The 19,164-nt window shown below is 41.4% G+C and overlaps 1 protein-coding gene across 1 annotated transcript; it reads right to left on the reverse strand.

Moving 5' to 3' along the window:
* Nucleotides 1-1,263: 1,263 nt before the first annotated feature.
* Nucleotides 1,264-3,726, reverse strand: LOC125357576 (nucleoporin p54-like). Its single transcript, XM_048354537.1, is given in 4 exon segments — nt 1,264-1,922; nt 2,148-2,653; nt 2,655-3,189; nt 3,246-3,726. Coding segments are annotated over 4 exon segments (1,962 nt in total). The 3' UTR covers nt 1,264-1,482.
* Nucleotides 3,727-19,164: the final 15,438 nt, after the last annotated feature.

Here is a 19,164-nt window from a genome sequence, read left to right on the forward strand (position 1 = left end):
GGCATCTCATGAAGATGCATAGATATTCAACCATTGTTTTCAATGAAATAACGAAGGACCCATAGAAAGTATTTCATGACAAGAAGGTAAGTTAATAAGTCAAAACAGCAAAGAAAGAGAACCAGAAGTGCTGAAACTCTACCTCTGTTCCTATCACTCCAAGTCATATTGATTTTCTAAGAAACTTATCTACAAGAAGTTTCAGTGCTCAGGCCTAAATTTGAAGCAATTTGTGATAATCTCAAAAGGGCATCTGAAAACACAAGTAAGTGGAATACAAATTTTGGAACTTGTTAAATCCTTAGCAATTACAGAGTCCTATGTCTTTTTTTGTTTTAATTATAAGGAAGCATGTATAAATTGTCAGAACAACTGGGTGTTGACAGAAGATGAGAACAATGTTCTACTAAGTCTCTTTCATCTTGAACACATGACTCTCAACCAGTAATGAGGTTTCTTTTTAATTAAAAATTAAGAATTTATTTTAAAGTTTTCATATTTTTAGAAATAAAAAGTTTAAAAAACAAAAACTTTGCAGAAATGGTAATTTTGTTATATCCTAATTGTCTAGGTGTTCTGTAAACTAATATAAAAATATATTCTCAAATCTTTATAGAACAAAAAGAAAACCACATTAATCATTTAGATACTTTTGAATTTTCTTTACTCCTCCTACAATTGAACTCATATTGAAGAGCCAGGCTTTGAAGTCAGGCCCCATTTTACCACGTGAACCCCATTTTACCATGCAAACCCCACTTTACCACGCGAACCTGAGATAAGCAGGCCTTGTGAGCAAACCCAGGATAAGCCCATTAGGGCCCAGTCGGTCTAGAACTCTAACCGCTGGGAATGCTTAATTCTGACCACCCCTGGGGTGCCTCGAACCCTGAGCCAATCAGATTTGTACCTGTATCCTAATCTTGCTTGCTTGAACACCTGATTGTTGTAACTTTGTTCTTTGCTTCTTTGCCTTTATAACCCCTGTGTAATCACAGCTCGAGGCTCCCTCCTAACCTCCACTGTGTTGGTGGGTAGGACGAGGCCCGAGTTGCAGCTCGCTTAAATAAAGTCTTGCCTTGCTTTTGCATTTCGGAATGTCTGAGTCTCGGTGGTCTTCTTGGTGGTGGTTTCCCGACTTGGCACAACAATATAAAACTGATTTACTCTCTGAAGTACAAATCTCCAGACGCCAAGTAATCACGCAATTTTGTTACGTGTAAACTTGATATACAAAAAAAAACCACTGCAATTACATGCAAAGTTGTAGTAAAAATGTACAAAAGTACACAGACTTTGGGGAATTATATACTTCTCTTTTTTAGGCATAAGTCTTTGAAGAACTGTTAGGTGAATTTGCCAGTAATCTCAAAAATCCCAGCCAGGACAGGATCCTTCCTTTCTTTTTCTTCCATGTGGTTACCGTCTTGAGGAAGGCTGTTGCAGTAAGAGAAAGCACAGACCCACAACCCAAGTTAATTGTCAACTAAAGACACCACCTCTGATGTAGATGGTTTCATTCAATCCATGTTCTACCAACTTGATATCTTCTAGATCATCTTTTATGATGCTAATCAAATGGCTAAGACCTTCCTGTTGTTGTTTCAAATGCTGCTTGATTTCTCGTAACAGATCTGCATCTACATAATTCCTCTCTTCAGATTTGACTGCTCCAAAATGATTTTGCATCCTGATCTGGGACATCAGTTCATTTAGTCGGCCCTTGAACTGAGTTGGTGCATTCAGTTCACACTGAATTGTGTCTAGCTGAACCCACAGCTGCTCTTCATCAGCTTGGATGACATAGCTGCTCTTTTTTTGAATTTCCTGTTTGATTAGGACCTGTAAAGTTCTATGGGACAGATCCATGAGTTTCCTTTTGTACTGTGCAATTTTGGCCATGGTTGTAGTCTGATTCTTTTTAAAAATTTTTTTTTAATTGGCCAGTCCTGGGGCTTGGACTCAGGGCCTGAGCACTGTTCCCTGGCTTCTTTTTGCTCAAGGCTAGCACTCTGCCACTTGAGCCACAGAGCCACTCTGGCCATTTTCTGTATATGTGGTGCTGGGGAATCGAACCCAGGGCCTCATGTATATGAGGCAGGCACTCTTGCCACTAGGCCATATCCCCAGCCCAGTCTGATTCTTTTGTAATTCACTAATATCTTCAGATATGATATCTAATCTGGTCTGATGCTGCTTAGTCATCTGATCTTGAACCTTCAGTTTCCATAGCAGTTCTTTGAAACCCACCATGGGTACAGGAATTAACTTTTCAGAATCAGGGTTATACACCTTGGCTTGTTCCCAAATGATAGGATCAACACCAGCAGGAGGATTCTGTAAAAGCTGTTTGATCTGTGCAGGAGAAAGTTCTGTTCTTGTCAAAGAAAGTGTGACACCAAGTTGCTGCAACTGTGTTTTTATATTGGCTTGTTCAAAATGGGCATAGAGTGTTGTAGCTGGGACTCTTCTTGAGGTACCATTAGGAGAACACTCAACAACGTATATGACAACTTCTGTCTGATCATCTGGCAGTGTTTTAATACCCTCTACATTTACAGTAAGAGTCTGGTTTCCTCCCAAAACTTTATGAAGTGATTCTACCAACTGCTGTTGTTGATTTTGAATATCTGCTTCTTTTTTGTTGAAAACAAACCACTAGACCATCTTCATCTTTATTATTGGGCATACAACTATAACCTCCAGCCTTAAATCGGCAAAAGGGATTTTCTTGTGTAAATTCCACTGGAGGAACATTGTTGTTGAAATATCCTTTTCCTGTTCCCCAAAAGGCTTGCAGTCGATTCCATTTTGCCAAAATAGCATCTCTCTCATCTCCCAATAATGTTGGAGCAGAAAGAGCACTTGCAGTATTTATTAGTTGGTTGGACTGGGTAGGAGCTTGTGTAAGTTGACTGAAAAGACCACCTAATGTAGTTTGCTGTTGTTGCTGCTGCTGTGTATTGAATCCTCCAAATTCCAAGCCAGTTCCCAAACCAGTACCTAAACCAGTACTAGTTCCTGTTGCTGTGCCCAAACTGGTACCAAATCCAAAACCTTTGTTCTGAGTGCCACTGAAGAGTCCAGTAGTGCCTGTATTTGTTGGGGCAGCAAAGCTGAATGCAGAACCTGCACTGGTCGATGTCATCCCAAATCCTCCAAACCCTCCTTAGTGGGTAATTCCATCTTCTAAAATTTCAAATGGTTTTCAACTTAGATGCTAAGGTGATATTCACACTGCGCACCAAAACTGAACCGGGTTGTCGAGGTGGTGGAGACACCGAAGCTCCCAATATTAAAGTTCACCGCGGGGTTGGCGGCTAAGCCGAACCCCCCAAAGTTAAACCCGCCGGTGGTGGAGTTGTGGGTCTCCAGCCCCCCAAATCCTGATGGTCTTGCGGGCAAAGACACGGGGTGGGGGGGTGAAGAAAAGGGAAAGAGAGCGAGAGGCGGGTTAGAAGAGCCGGCAGGAGGTCCACCCCCGAAGGCGCCCCGGGGGTGGGGGGCCCCCGAGGCCACGCGGCAAGGCCCGCCAGGGCTCCGGCCGGGCCCCTGGGACGGCGGGGCGGCCCGGGAGACTGCAGCGAAGGGGAAGTGGGTCGCCCGACCAGGAGACAGGGCGGGGAGCCGAGCCGGGGGGCCCCCGGGGCCGTGCGTGGATGGACGCACGCGAGGCGCGGCCCCGCCCCTAGTAATGAGGTTTTGAGATGTGATACTCAGTCTCATTCCAAGAACTAAACCCAAAGGTTTATTTATGCTAAGCAATCACTCTACTACAGTGAGGTATATTCCTAATTCAAGTTTTGAGATCTGATATATTTTTTCAAAAATATAGAAACAACAGCTGTAAGGCTAGAAACAAGAGAAAGTCACTTAAGTCTGAGAAATATGCGGGCATTGGTAGCTCACACCTGTAGTCCTAGCTACTCAGGAGGCCCAGAGCTAGGATAGCAGCTCTAAGCCAGCCCAGGTAGAAAAGGATGTAAGACTCTTATTTCCAGTTAATAACCACAAAGCCAGACATACAGCTGTAAAGTAGTTCAGTGCTAGGCTTGCTTGAGCAAGACTGCAAGGCCCTGAGTTCAAGCCCCAGTACTGGTACATAGACACACATACACACACACACACACACACACACACACACACACACACACACCAGGAATGAATTAAAATTCCAGGTTTAAAAAAATTTGTTTCAATATATGAGAAATTATTGAATAAAAGGTGGCTATATATTTGAAAGGGGAGAGAACTCTAATTACACACATGAGAATTCTATGAAATCTCTTTTAGCTTTCTATAAATGTATATTAATATTTGTAAGTATGTAGTCTTCTCACTAGAGAATGTGTAACTGAAACTTGACAGAAGTTTTACTTTTGCACATTGTATCTTAATTTATCCCATTGGCTTAAATTCTCTTCCTAGAAATCTTTTTGGTTTTTGGTTTTTGTTTGTTTGGTTGGTTGATTTATCTTCTTTTGCCAGTTAGATAACACTAGTTCTTCACTGTGGGCTATTTCCATCTGTCAGACAATTAAATGGGTTGTCATCTAGGAGCCTTTAAGAATGTTGAGGTAGGGGCTGGGGATATGGCCTAGTGGCAAGAGTGCTTGCCTTGTATACATGAGGCCCTGGTTTAATTCCCCAGCACCACATATACAGAAAATGGCCAGAAGTGGCACTGTGGCTCAAGTGGCAGAGTGCTAGCCTTGAGCAAAACGAAGCCAGGGACAGTGCCCCAGGACTGGCCAAAAAAAAAAAAAAAGAATGTTGAGATAGACCCATATTCAGAGGAACTCTTTATTAAACTCTTTTAAAGTATAGCAAAAAGAAATAGGGTTGGAGTGGTCTTCAAGTGGTAGAACATCCACGTAGCAAGACCAAGGTCATGAGTTCAAACCTAGGAAGGAAGGGAGGGAGGAGGAAAGGAAGGTAGGGAGGGAGGGGAAAGGAGGGAGGGGGAAGGAAGGAAGGAAGGAAGGTTTAGACCTGTAATCCCAGCACTTGAGAGGAACACAAATTCAAGGAAAGCCTGCACTTCAGAGTTTAAGGTCAGCCTGAGATACATAGTAAAAATCTATCTCAAAAAAATTGCAGACTGGGCTGAGAATGTGGTAGAGTGCTTGCCTTGCATGCACGAAGCCCTGGGTTTGATTCCTCAGCACTGGATAAACAGAAAAAGCCAGAAGTGGCCCTGGGTTCATGTGGTAGAGTGCTAGCCTTGAGCAAAAAGGAAGCCAGGGACAGTGCTCAGGCGCTGAGTCCAAGCCCCAGGACGGGCACAAAATAAAACAAAAACAAAATTGAGGACTAAGATTAGTGCTTGCTAGCACGTGGGAGGTCATGGGTTCCGTCTCCAGCATTGCTAATAGTAAGTAAATAAAGAGGATGAGGACATTCTGGGTTTTTCTACTGGCAAAGCATTGCACATACATATTCAGCATTTTGTGGCATGGCCAGTGGTTTAGGTCTCACAATACCTCTCTGCTAGACTCAGAGCTTACTTTTCAAATGAGCTTCACAGGAGCACAAAATCCCTTTCTGGCCAGATGAACACAGTCTTTCATCTTAACTGGAGTACCAGTATCTGATTACCACCAGAATGGACAGACACAGCATCAAAATACAAAGAATGAACTGAAAGAAAATGAAGGAACTGAAAAGATAAACGACACTGGCTTGGACCACACAGGTAAGTATGGGGTCCATATCTTCTTCAACTCTCACACATTCTGCACCATGTCCCTCAGTTTTCTTGAGGTGATTTTTTTCCATCTCATCCTAGAAAACCAGCTATACAAGGCCTACTAGCAATCCAAGGCCTCCACTTATGCTCCATGCTTGTATACACGGCAAGTGCTAGCCATTGTAATTATAGGATTACATACAGAAGAAACAGGCCCTTTGGGGATGTAGCTCAGTGGGACAGCCCTTCCAAGAATGTAGTCAGTCCCCAGTGCTGTGACAGACAAATAAATAAAAATAAAAATGGCCTTTCTATTATCTCCTTGCTTGACAAGAAACAAACAAGGTTTATTATCAAGAAAGGCAAGGATTATTACACAAGAAAGGCAAGAAGTAAGAATCTTAAATGATCTGATAATTAATGTAGTATGATTGTTGGTGACAGTTTATTATCATGTAGAATTTTTAAGTCAACCACCCAAGTGTTAAAATTCCAGATGTGTGCTGCCACATCTGGCAAAAATAGTTTGCCCATGTATTTTACTTTGCCTAGCACCGGACTAAATGGAAGTAGTATGTTCTGCTTTGCCCCACATTGTCCTCATTCTTGAAAAGTAGGGCTCAGGGCTCAGGACTCAGGGTGTGGCTATGGAACAGCTGCCTCATACTCACAAGGCCGCAAGACCCGAAGTTCAAATTCCATTGCTGCCTCCCCAAAGACAAAACAAAACAGCAAATAATATGTAAAGAATGGCTCTCACACCACACCCTCCTCTCACCTCACATTATAATACCCACAGCTTACTCAGTCACTTGGGAAGCTTTTCTGATGTGGAGATAAAGCTTAACCTCAAATTCAGTCTCAACCAGAATCTCCCTAGAATCTTCTCTAGATAAGAATCACATACCATTGCTTGTATAATCATGTGTTTATTATTGGTGCAAATAAAACCATTTGAACACAAATATAAATAAGCAGCAGTCCACTGAGGTGACATGTGCAAAGTGCCTGGTAGAGAGTAGGCTGCAAATGGCAACTATCTTCCACTCTACTCCTTAATGAACAAGCTTCACAGTTGTTCGGACAAGATGTCACTTTTGGTTTTTGCCTGAGGGAATCCAATATGTAAATTTTTTCAGTCATCCTGAATCTAGGTTCATCCAATATAGTTGCTTCTGCGATGCTCAAGTCTAAACCCAGCAAATTCCAAGTCAGAAACCTGAGGTTTACCTGTGGCAAAGCTGACACCATGTCTCTGACCTGACCCTCAAAATTGGTCCTCTGGAGTGTATCTCCAAAAATGATACTATCGCCAAGGCAACCAGTGACTGAAAGGTTTTGAGTGTAAGGTCCTCCCTCAGGAAGCTGCATGCAGATGACCCCCCCCCACCCCACCTGTTTAAGTCTCCACCCAGAGACCGAGTTACCTGGGTAACTGGCACATCTGGAGGCAACTACCTCCCCCTTCTCTGAGGTCACGTCCTAATGCACCTGGCAATACCTTCCTGCCCCTGCCCTGGATAAGGCATTGCCAGCAGTGACTCATTCTCTTGCCCATGGCAAGTGCCTTGGACTTGGCAGCAGACCAGCAGTTCAGCAAAATAAAGTTCCCACTTCTGCATGAATACCTCATGTTCTTGATCATCAGCTGCCTGTTTTAATAACTCTTACACTGAGGATTAGAGTGACACTGATCTTTTGCAACAGAATGAAGTGCTGCTTTCTTCCTTTGGCTGGTAGTTTCTTGAGGTACCACTAAGAGACAGAAAGAAACAGAAAAACATTGGCCACTGCAAATAACATTCTTGTTGAGATTGTCAACATTTCTGGACAGATAAAGCATTGTTCTTGTACCATATAACTCTCTAGAAAATTAAAGAGCTCCTAGCTGGGTATTAGACACCTGAAATTCTAGCACTCTGGAGACAGAGGCAATAGAATCACAACCTCAAGGCCAGTCTAAACTATATAGTGAGACCATCCCATAAAACCAAGAACTATGAATGTAACTCAGTGATAGAACTCTGGCTTACCATGTGTCAGAACCTATCTTTAATCCTCAGCACCATTAAAATAAAATATACTTAGAGAGAAAGACAAAAAAAATGCCAATGACTCCAATGTTGGTGGCTGCAAATCTTCTGATGGCATCAGCAGTGGGGCCATGAGTTACCAGCTATTTAAGAAGTACAGAGGACAATACTTGAGTAAATGATCATCACACAACCAAAAATAACCGCAAGAGGAAGTCCATAATTCACAACTGCCCGGTCAGTGGAATAGGTGAGAAATAAGCTCGTCGTTATGTCCTCTTCCTGCCAACCTCATCTTCACATCTACTACCAGGAGCAGGAGCAGAAGTCTAAGTTGCTCCAGGCTCTTGCACTTGGCAGGGTGCATGGGACAGAGTCATCTTGTACAAAATAGCAAGATAAAACAGGGGGATGAAGTGGGTAAAAATTTGTCTCTATATCCTCCCATTCCTCTTCCTGCATATCTCCACCCCCCCCAAGGATTTTATTTACTGTCTTACTTTTACTAACTTATTATAGTGAAAGAGATCAAATCTTCTGATTATCTTTTTCAAATTTGGGGTTTTCCTCCTATGTTATTTCACTCACTCTCCCAAGTTCTATATTTTAGCATTCCCTCATTCAACTAATAAGTCCGTTCATTTATAGGATCCACCATTTTATTGAATTAAATATTTTCTGTGCCACACATAATTTATTGGTAGTCACAAAACATTTTACAGTTAAGATTAGAGTTAAAAAACTTCCAGACTGCCTCATTGCAAAGGAATCTAATTTATATAATTCAGGAATGCACTGTGGCTTTTAGTTCACATAGATAATTATACTGATCCCTCTACCCTGGGATGATAGGAAGCTGCAGGCTGCTATGTCCCTGGGCTAGGAATTCTACCATACTTCCTGGCATTATGTCTTCTAATAAACAACAGGGCCACCCATCTCTTAGAGCACACACACCCACTCACCCCAAAGCGAGACTTCCTCCATCCTCTTTCACTTGCAAGATACATTTCCATAAGAGGAAAAGGGAGAGAATGGAAAATATCTTTTTACGTTGGTATGTTTCTGGTGATTGTCAAGTGAACTATGCCTTTGACAAGATAATACAATAGTAAGTCTAGCTCTATCTAAATACTTTATGTATAATTTCATGATCACATATTTTCATGTACGAATGACATGAGAAGAACCTATCCAGATCCAAGAGGAAATAGATCACTTTTTACAAAATATTTATTTGGGGCTGGGAATATGGCCTAGTGGTAAAGTACTCGCCTCATATATATGAAGCCCTGGTTCCATTCCTCAGCACCACATATATAGAAAAGGCCGGAAGTGGCATTGTCGCTCAAGTGGTAGAGTGCTAGCCTTGAGCAAAAAGAAGCCAGGGATAGTGAACTCAAGCCCTGAGTTCAAGCCCCAGTACTGGCAAAAAAACAAACAAACAAACAAAAATATTTATTTTATTGTCATTGTCAGGTAATGAGTACATTTCTTTTCAAACCATGTCACCCTTTCCCTCACTCTCTTTCAGTTTTTCCCTCCCATCAGCCCACAAGATGTGTAGTTCATTTTCTACATAGTGTCTAGTGAATACCATTGCTGTATTTCACGTGTTTGTATTTCTTACATGTGCAAGAACTGGCCCGAAGAATCTATGAGAGAATGTGTATATTGTCCACTTCTAGTTCTCCAAGAAAGGAGAGCATTATTTGGTTATCTGAATAAGTATAAAATACCTATTGCAAACTGTAAGTTTTAAAGAGCTAATATTAAAAATTATGTAAACTAATGCCTTATTCATGAGTTTCATCTTAATTATGGTTGAGATGATAACACTTTGGAAATCTTGAGTAAACTGTATCATTAAAATAAATTTTACCTGTGTCCTTTTCCTTCTTAATGCAGATGTGGCTTAAATTTATACCTTATTGTACACCAATGAACAGCAGTGTCTAGTTGTCAATACAGACATGACAAAGGAGTAGGGCTGAACAAAGAGCTGTAATCCTCTATGACAGCTGGCATATCATATATGTAAGGAGGCTTGAATTCAGGGTCTCATGCTTTTGCTTGGCTGTTTTACTCAGAGCTGGTGCTTTACCACTTCAGCTATTCCTCCATCCTGGCTTTTTGTGGACTAAAGATAAGAGTCTCATAGAGTATTCTTCCTAAGCTGGTTTGGGAATTTCAGTTGTCCAGATTTCAGCCTCCTGAGTAGTTAGGAGTATAGGCATAAGCCACCACTACCTGGCTTGTTTATTTCTTTATTGTTTCTATTTCTTTCCCTGCTAGAAAACCAAATTGTCATAAGTGAAGGTAATGTTAAGGGCTGGGAACTCAGAGTGTGTGGAATAACAGAAAATTCAGGTGTGTGTGTCCTCCTTCATTAGGAGTGAAGCCTGATGTGCCAGCTACTTCTGGTTTGGATCTTCAGAGAAGTATGTCACATGTGAGTTGCAGGCAACTGTATGTAAGCAGACCATGCCTTAGACTATGGCCATTACTTCTTGGGACAACTGCCATTGCTTACAGATTAGCTAAGTGACTTTACAACCTGTTATTCAGCTTTGATCTGTGACTTTTCCATTCTTCCCTTTATGTCTCTTTCTTCCAAGTACTAGCCCAGGAATCTTCAGGCTAATGAAGTCACCAACATCTAAATAAATATGTCAGAACATATCAATCCTCTGTTTAGAGCCATCCGATGTGCTTTGTTCAGAGCTGTCCAATCTCTCCCATTATACTCCCAGTGAAAGCCAAAGTTCTTGAAATGACTTTAAGGGCTTCAATTATTCCTATCTTTTGGAACACCAGACCTTAGTCCCATAATGTTTGCCCACTGTTGCACTCTGCCTAAGCCGTATTCTTCTTCAATTTGTCCAATGAACTGGTGGCACTCCTACCACAGGGTCTCTGCAGTTGTTCATGAGGCTTCAAATGCCATCCTCTAAATGTTTGGATGGCTTCTTCCTTTATTTACTTCAAGTATCTCTTCAGATTCCATGCTGTCTTTGACCACCAATGTAAATATCCTGTCTTCCCTTACCTAATTAACTTTCCCTGAAGATCTTACTGACATCTGGTCTGCTCTATAGTTACTTAGTCCTTTTGGTCAGCATCTTTCTAACCAGTGGAACTTTTGATCTATGGTAGGGAAGCTTTGTTTTCTTCATTGTGTCTCCAGTCTTTAGATATGGCTTATACCACAGGTACTCTATGGATATTTGCTAAAATAGGTATGAAATAAACATTTTAAAGCTCTTAACTAACTGCCAAATTTCAAATTTTAAACATATATGTCTGTAGTGACAAAATACACCAAAATTTTTCCTTGTCACTCAGGAAAAAAAAAAAAACATGTTCTCCTTCACTGGTGATTTCCCATAAAAACCAATATTCATAATGGGGCTTGGTTATTCATATAGCATAAATTAGCTATAACTACATCCGTATCTGTATCTAGATATACCTACATGGATGTGAATATATTCATCCTTTATTCTTTCTCTCCCCCCTCCGCCTCTACTCTTTGGATGTCATTGGCTCTCAATTGTATTTCTTGGGTGGAATTTAAGTACAATATTTCTAATATTTCAATCAGTTTTATTTCTTCACAAACTCTGAAACAAATGTTCAAAGCAGACTTCATTCTTAATTATATAGGGCCTGTGCTGTAAAAAAAAAAAAATGGCTATGTTTTGGGTTATGTAGGTTTATCCTGCCAACTTAAATTTCCTCACTGGAAAAGAACCTTCTTTATCTCTATGGACAGTATCATTTTTGGAGCATGGTATCTTCAACCATAGCATACTCACTTATGGCCAATTTATTTATGTTCTTCCTCTCCAAAATTGTTCTGTTCCAGGAAACTTGGCTATGGACCACATAACCTCACACCCAGGCCCTATTTAAGGCTGAGCCAAGATGAATGCTCCAACAGAGGAGACTGATTTCAACTCATATCACTACCCTCCAATTCCAGTCTACCCAGGTAGGTTTTCTTTATATCTAGAGAAGATCCAATTTCTTAGTTTTCACCAGTAAAAAGAAGCTTAGATAAAGCAACTTCTACTCCAGCAAAATCTCTATTAATTAAAATTGCTCTACAAATGGGAAATTAGGGATTCTTTAAAGTATCTTCCCCAAATAAACCTTTGCTGAAGAAAAACTAACAGACAAAAAGATTCCTGGGTACCTCTGTCCTTTTCTCTGTCATTCAAGCATCCCAATTTCAACCCGTCATTGCTTTGAGATGAAACAAATTTGAATGAATGACATATCCCTCATCTCATCCCAAACTGCCTTCAGAGGCAAGATTTCTTAATTTGTTCTTTTTTTGATTGGATAAATGCACAGAGAATAGACTGAAGGTCTTTTAAGTTTAGCTGGACTCAAAATATTGGGCAAGTAATAAATCTAATTGTTATGCTAGCTTCCATGTCAGCAAAATAACAGATGTACGGAATAATAGGGAAGAAAAAAAAAGTTGCTGTTGGATTGTTGGAGCAGGTGTTACATGAAAAAAAACCTCACATGGAACTTTCTCAAGTGCCTTCGAAAACAGTTGGAAGGTAGCCAGGAGGAGAGTCGTGTTCCAATCCCTCGGACATCCAGTTGTGAGCTGGGATTAGCCCCCTGAACAGCTGAGTCAATGAGAGACACTGACACTCCGCTCTTTATTCTTCCCTCACTCTCCAACAAAAGCACCAACTCACCCTCCCCCAATGAGACACACATACACAGAGCCCAGCTGCCAGATACGGCTTTCAGAGAGCACCCGGCAGCATTGACGCATGGGCCGGGTGAAGGCAAGTTACCATGGTTCTCTGGCTATTATTGCATCCAGCGTCTCAGGGAATGGAAATAAGTATGCACATGTGCGAAAAGGCCCTTTGGGAGAGATCAGTGGGGCTGCATGGGGACACAATGGAAGGCTTTGTTGCAGGGAAAGGATTTGGTCTGGCAAGCACCAGCAGTCCTACTGGACACAGGGTTTGTCTGCAAGGGCATTATGGGAAAGCCATGTGCAGGGGTTACAGAACATCCTTATTAGACATTTTGCATGACTGAAAGTCATCCTGAACACATCAGGTAAGAGCTTGCTATTTTGAATTGATTGCTTCTGTAATTCTGTGTCTTGAAAGGAGGTGCTGCTCTCCCCCATTGAGGTTTAGCATTACTCCAGAAACAAGAGTGGTTCATCTGAGAGAGAAAGCAGAGCCCATGTTAAAGCTTGACAAAGGGGAAAAAGAAGGAAAAGTATGGGAGAGCAGAACAGGACTAAAAATTATGAGCAGCCACTCCTCTTTAATTTGCTAGATTGATCCTAGTGTCCTTTCATACTGCATGCCTGAACATCCTCACGTCCAAAGCACAATTCCCCCTTGACCAGCATCCTGACTTCCTATATAAATTATTGGAGGAAAAAATATTCCCAGAGTCAAGGTTAACAGAAAACAGCTGGAAAATAAACTATGAGCCATATGTCAAATATTTCTCTAAGTACATAGATTTTTTTTTGCTCAATTTTGAAGAGTCAGCATATTCAGAGTGAGTAGGATGAAGCAACTTATTTTCATGCCTGGTCTCGCAGTGCATGAAAACAAGTGTGGTGAAAGATAGATGGCTGTGTCACTTCTAGCAAAGGAGGTGGAAGACCCAACAAAATAAGAAATTCTGTCTAAAACATATTTCCCACCAGATATGGTGACACAGGCCTATCACCCCTGCATTTGGTCACCTGGGGGAACAAAGCAGAGGTAACAAGTTCAGGTTTAGCCTGGACCACAGAGTGACAATCTAAGTAAATAAATCAACAAATGAATAAAAATGTTTAAAAATGTTTCCTCCCCCTCAAATGTAAGATTGCCAACAAAATTAATACAATATCTGTTTTCCTTAAGGTATATCTTATAGATAGAAAAAAATGGCTATATATTATTTTTAGTGTAAATTAATTGTACAAAATAGTGGGCTTACTTGAAACATCTTCACACATATATACAATGTCATTCAGTCATAGCCACCCTACCATTACTCTCCTGTTTCCTTCCTCTCCCTCACTGCCCTCCTACTTGTCATACCTTTTCCCCATTTTTTGTTAGCATATGTCAGTTGTATAAAGAAGCTTAACTGTGGTATTTTCATAGCATACAATATATCCAAGTCAGATTCACTTATCACTTCTCATTTCTCCTCCCCCCTTCTGAAACAATTTTAGTAGTTTTTGTACTATTTTCCTTTGTGTGTGTATGTGTATGTGTGTATCTGTGTGTCTCTCTCTCTGTTAATCCATCCTTTACCCTCTCTTTTAACCCTCCCACTTCCAAAGATACACACACACACACACACACACCTGTTTTACTTTCTTATTCATTTTTTTCTTTTCTTTCTTTTTCTTTTTTTGCCAGTCCTGGGCCTTGAACTCAGGGTCCGAGCACTGTCCCTGGCTTCTTTTTGCTCAAGGCTAGCACCCTGCCACTTGAGCCACAGAGCCACTTCTGGCCTTTTCTATATATGTGGTGCTGAGGAATCAAACCCAGGGCTTTGATGGATACTCAGGCTGACTTCATATTTTGGCTCTTGTGAGTAGTTCCCTATAAACATGACTGTGCAGGTATTTAGACTGTATGCTCAAGAATTCTCTAGAGGGCTTCTGTGGTAGTTGTACCTTTAGTTTTTAAGGAACTTCCATAAAGATTTTTATAGAGCTGCTCTATAGTTGACATTTTCACCAGTAATGTATAAGAATTCCTTTTCCCTCACATGCTCAAAATCATTTGTGTGTGTGTTTCTTTGTTTTATGTGTGTGTGTGTGTGTGTATAAGTGTGTGTGAGACCTGGGTCTTGAACTCAGGGCCTGGGCATTGTCCATGAGCTTTTGTGCTCAAGGCTAGCTCAAGGATACCAGGTTTTCTGGTAGCTAATTGGAGCTTACAGACTTTCTTACACAGCCTGGCTTCAGACAATGATCCTCAGATCTCAGCCTCCTAGTAGCTAGGATTATAGATCATGGGCCACCAGCACTCTGCATGTTTGTGTTCTTTTTTTTTTTTTTTTTTTGCCAGTCCTGGGCCTTGGACTCAGGGCCTGAGCACTGTCCCTGGCTTCTTCCCGCTCAAGGCTAGCACTCTGCCACTTGAGCCACGGCGCCGCTTCTGGCCGTTTTCTGTATATGTAACCTAGGGCCTCGTGTATCCGAGGCAGGCACTCTTGCCACTAGGCTATATCCCCAGCCCCATGTTTGTGTTCTTGATGGCAGCCATCTGACATGTTAAGTGGAGGTCCAATTATGTTTAAAATTTCCTTTAAGAGTAAGGAAATTAGGACAATCGTCTTATTCTTGACTATAGAATTTTAGTTTGTTTTAGGATAAGCCTGGCTATAGGTTTATCATATATACCTTTACTGTATTGGAGTATGTTCTTTCCATTCCTAATTCCTTCAAAGCTTTTATCATGAAGGAATGTTGAATTTTGCCAATGGGAGATACCACATGATTTTGTCCTTTTCTCTGTTTATATGCTAAATTATGTTAACTGATTTATGTATGTTGAACCTTGCATCCCCTAAATTAAACCAACTTGATCATGCTATATCATCTCTTCACCATGTTGTTGAATTTGCTTTGCAAATACTCTAGTAGTTTTATCTCTATGTTCATCAAGATGCAAATCTAGATTCAACAGATGAGAGAAACGGTGTAATATTTGTCTTTCTGAGTCTAGCTTGTTTTGTTCATTTTGATAACTTCCAGGCCCATCCATTTTCTTGGATGTTTCCTTTTGTTGGACTGTTTGCTCACACATGATTTTGTACATGTTAAAAATGATACAACACGGAACATCCTAACACAAGAATTCCTTTTCTATCAAATTGTTTTCAAATGAATTTACAGGGTAAGAATGCTTGAGTCAAAGGAAACAAATACATTATGAGGCTCAGATATTATTGTTGCTATCCCAAGCAGCTACACTCAGCATGCCTCTGGGCAGTTTCTGAGAATCTTTTAGTGCATTGCTTTTCTATGATTGCATAGTTCTTTCTTTGTGTCCTGGTGTTTAAACTCAGCCTGGGCACTGTTCCTGAGCTATTTTGGTCAAGGTTAGTACTCTACCTCTTGAGCCACAACTCTACCTTTGGGTTTTTAATTGGGCAAGAGGGGAAGGGGAAGGGAGAAAGTGGTTAACTGGAGATAAGAATCTTATGGATTTTCCAGCCTTGGCTGGCTTTGAGCCATGACTCAGTCATCTAAGTAGCTAGGATTAGACACCAGCATTGAATTGTATAGTTTTGAGGTCAGATGTGACCACAGTGATATCATGATTAGAATGGATGTTTGCTACATTTATTTTACAATAAAAAATTGAAATGTGGATCTGGGGATATGGCCTAGTGGCAAGAGTGCCTGCCTCATATACATGAGGCCCTGGGTTCGATTCCCCAGCACCACATATACAGAAAATGGCCAGAAGTGGCGCTGTGGCTCAAGTGGCAGAGTGCTAGCCTTGAGCAAAAAAGAAGCCAGGGACAGTGCTCAGGCCATGAGTCCAAGCCCCAGGACTGGACAAAAAAAAAAAAAATTGAAATGTTTCTGAAATCAAAGCCACATATCTTGGGAACTTCACATTAAATAAGAGTCTGATTGACTAGCTAAAAAAAGGCATATGTTTAGACTCTTTCTGGAATTTTATATTAATGAAGACTAATAAGGACTACTTTTGCTAAAGAGTCCAAAGAAGCAAGATATTATGATTCCAAACCCTTAGGGGATACATCATGCATTTATTTGTTTAATCATTCAATATGCATTTTTTTACAAACCTTTTCAGGGTCTTAATCTTTGTTTCTCACCCAAATCCACCCAATGAAATCTGATCTTCAAAGTGACATAGCAGGTGAGTAGGGCACTGGTGGCTCACGCCTGTAATCCTATCTACTCAGAAGGCTGAGATCTGAGGATTGTAGTTCAAAGCAAGCCCAGGCAGGAAAGTCCATATGAGACTCTTATCTCCAATAAACTACCAGAAAACCACAATTGGCCCTGTGACACAAAGTGGTGGTAGCATGTTAGCCCTGACTTCAAGCCTCACAACCAATCAAAAGAAAGGGAAAGGAAAGAAAGAGAAGGAGGGAAGGAGGGAAGAAGGGAAGAAGGGAGGAAAGAGAAAGAGAGAGTAGTATAGATAGGCAAATTTAATCAAAGTACATGATATGCACAAATGTAAATATCATTCTTTGTCCAGTTATGTCGGGGGTTTTTAGCCTCCCGGGCTCCCCTGTCCTGCAGGAGAGATGGGATAGCACACCCCACATGGACAGGTCCAGGAAGAGGATAAGAGGGCTGACAGACTGCCACCCAGCCCCCCCCAACGGAGGACACACAGACAGTCCCGGGAGCCAGTCAGCGCTAAGACTCGTTTAATGGCAGCAATGAGCTGTTCTTTTAAAGGGGTCTGATGGCGATGGAAGGGGAGGGGTACGTGCACCTACTTAGGGGCTGGGATTTGATGCCTGAGCTGTCCATCAGGGACCTCCCTAAGGGGCGGCCCACAGGACTGCCTCCGGGTTCACCACCAGGCTCCATCTTGGCTACACATGGTCCCAAGTCTGGGAGGCGAGGTCAGCTAGAACCGCCTCTTAATGATTCAAGGCATCCGGGTAGGTGTGCCCCACACAGTTACTTTATGCTAATTATAATATTTTAAAATAAACTACTTAGTCAAAGAAGTTGAGGCCTTTAGGAGGAAGTGGATTTAGAGTATGATAGCAGGGACCTTAAGAGTGAGATTACTGCTTGTATGAAAGAGGCCCTTCTAGCAATGGAGGAGGGGACTGTGAGAATGTGAACTCTCTCAGCAGATACTGTCCCTGCCTTGATCTTAGACTTCCTACTTCCAGTGCTGTGAGAAACAAATTTCTGTTGTTTATAAGCCTCTAGTCTATATAAGTCTAACAGCAGTCCAAACAGACTAAGACAATCCCACTGTTTGCTTTGATCATTAAAGACAAATGAGTCTTCCAGTCACAGACTGATGGGAAGCTGTGGAGGATGCACTGAAGCTCAAGGGACAAGGTATGAAGAGGACTGCTATTGTCCCCTCCAGTGTCACAGTCCTTCCAGATTTCATCTGTCTCCATTGCTGGGGACAGGGCCACTCACAATTCATTTCCCAGCCTCCTTTACAAGTAGATGAGATGTGACCATGTGACCAGTGATATACAGGAGCAAATGTTGAGTCACAAAATTTAGTTTATAACAACAGATGCACATATTGTCATACATATTTGGCCACCATTTTCTTCCAACTCTCTCTGTTATCACCTGGAAATAATTTGTGAAGGCTAGCGCTCTGGCTGACATCTTAGGATGTGAAGATAGGACCTACATTCAAAGCCATGAGATTGCAAAACAACAAACAAACAAACAAAAAAAAGGTACAGTAAGCACAGACTGTAGCTGACTGTGATTATAGAAAAGGTATGGACTAGACCTGAAGTTATCCAAAGGCTTTATGGGATTAACTGTCACTTCCATGATGGCTCTCCCCAGCCTGGTTGTCAGCAGGAAGCCTGATTTACTTATCATGCACACCACTTCATAGGACTGTTCAAGCATCCTTCCAAAATGGTGGCTGGTTTCTTTCAAGGGAACAAGATGAAACTATATATATTCATATGATCTAGCCCCAGAAGTTACACATTATCATTTCTCACTGACCAGTGGCTTGGATTATCTGTTTCTAATTGTTTATAATATTTTATGAAACATGAGAAGGGATACCTAGGGGTGAAAATGTCAGGTGGTGAGCATCATCAGAAGCCGTCTTACAACTAGTGAACTTGTAGAAGAGGCCAACTAGAAAATTCCAATTGTTGGTTAAGTATAAATCGTGGCTTTCTGAGCATGAAAGCATCTTTCTGGAGATTTCAGTATGTATACTTCAATGAAATGGGATAAAATTCATAAAATTTCCAGTGCCAGGGGCTGGGGATATGGCCTACTGGCAAGAGAGCTTGCCTCGTATACATGAGGCCCTGGGTTCGATTCCCCAGCACCACATATACAGAAAACGGCCAGAAGTGGCGCTGTGGCTCAAGTGGCAGAGTGCTAGCCTTGAGCAAAAGGAAGCCAGGGACAGTGCTCAGGCCCTGAGTCCAAGGCCCAGGACTGGCCAAAAAAAAAAAAAAAAAAAAAAATTTCCAGTGCCACTATTTTGACTACCTGAATATTTTCCTTCTCTTCTGTGACTAACAACATTCTATTCAAGATGAAGTTCCTTCCAGCTCAGTGGAGCACTTCCATAATCCTTTCACCTGGGAAGCTGAGGCAGGGTCTTGAGTTCTAGGCCAGCTTGGGCTATATAGCAAAACCCTGTAGCAGAAAACCAAAGCCAAAATCAACAAAAGAGACGAAAGGGATAATTTATTCATTACCAA

The sequence above is a fragment of the Perognathus longimembris genome, chromosome 9 (assembly GCF_023159225.1).
Source record: "Perognathus longimembris pacificus isolate PPM17 chromosome 9, ASM2315922v1, whole genome shotgun sequence".
In the NCBI taxonomy this organism is placed as follows: domain Eukaryota; kingdom Metazoa; phylum Chordata; class Mammalia; order Rodentia; family Heteromyidae; genus Perognathus; species Perognathus longimembris.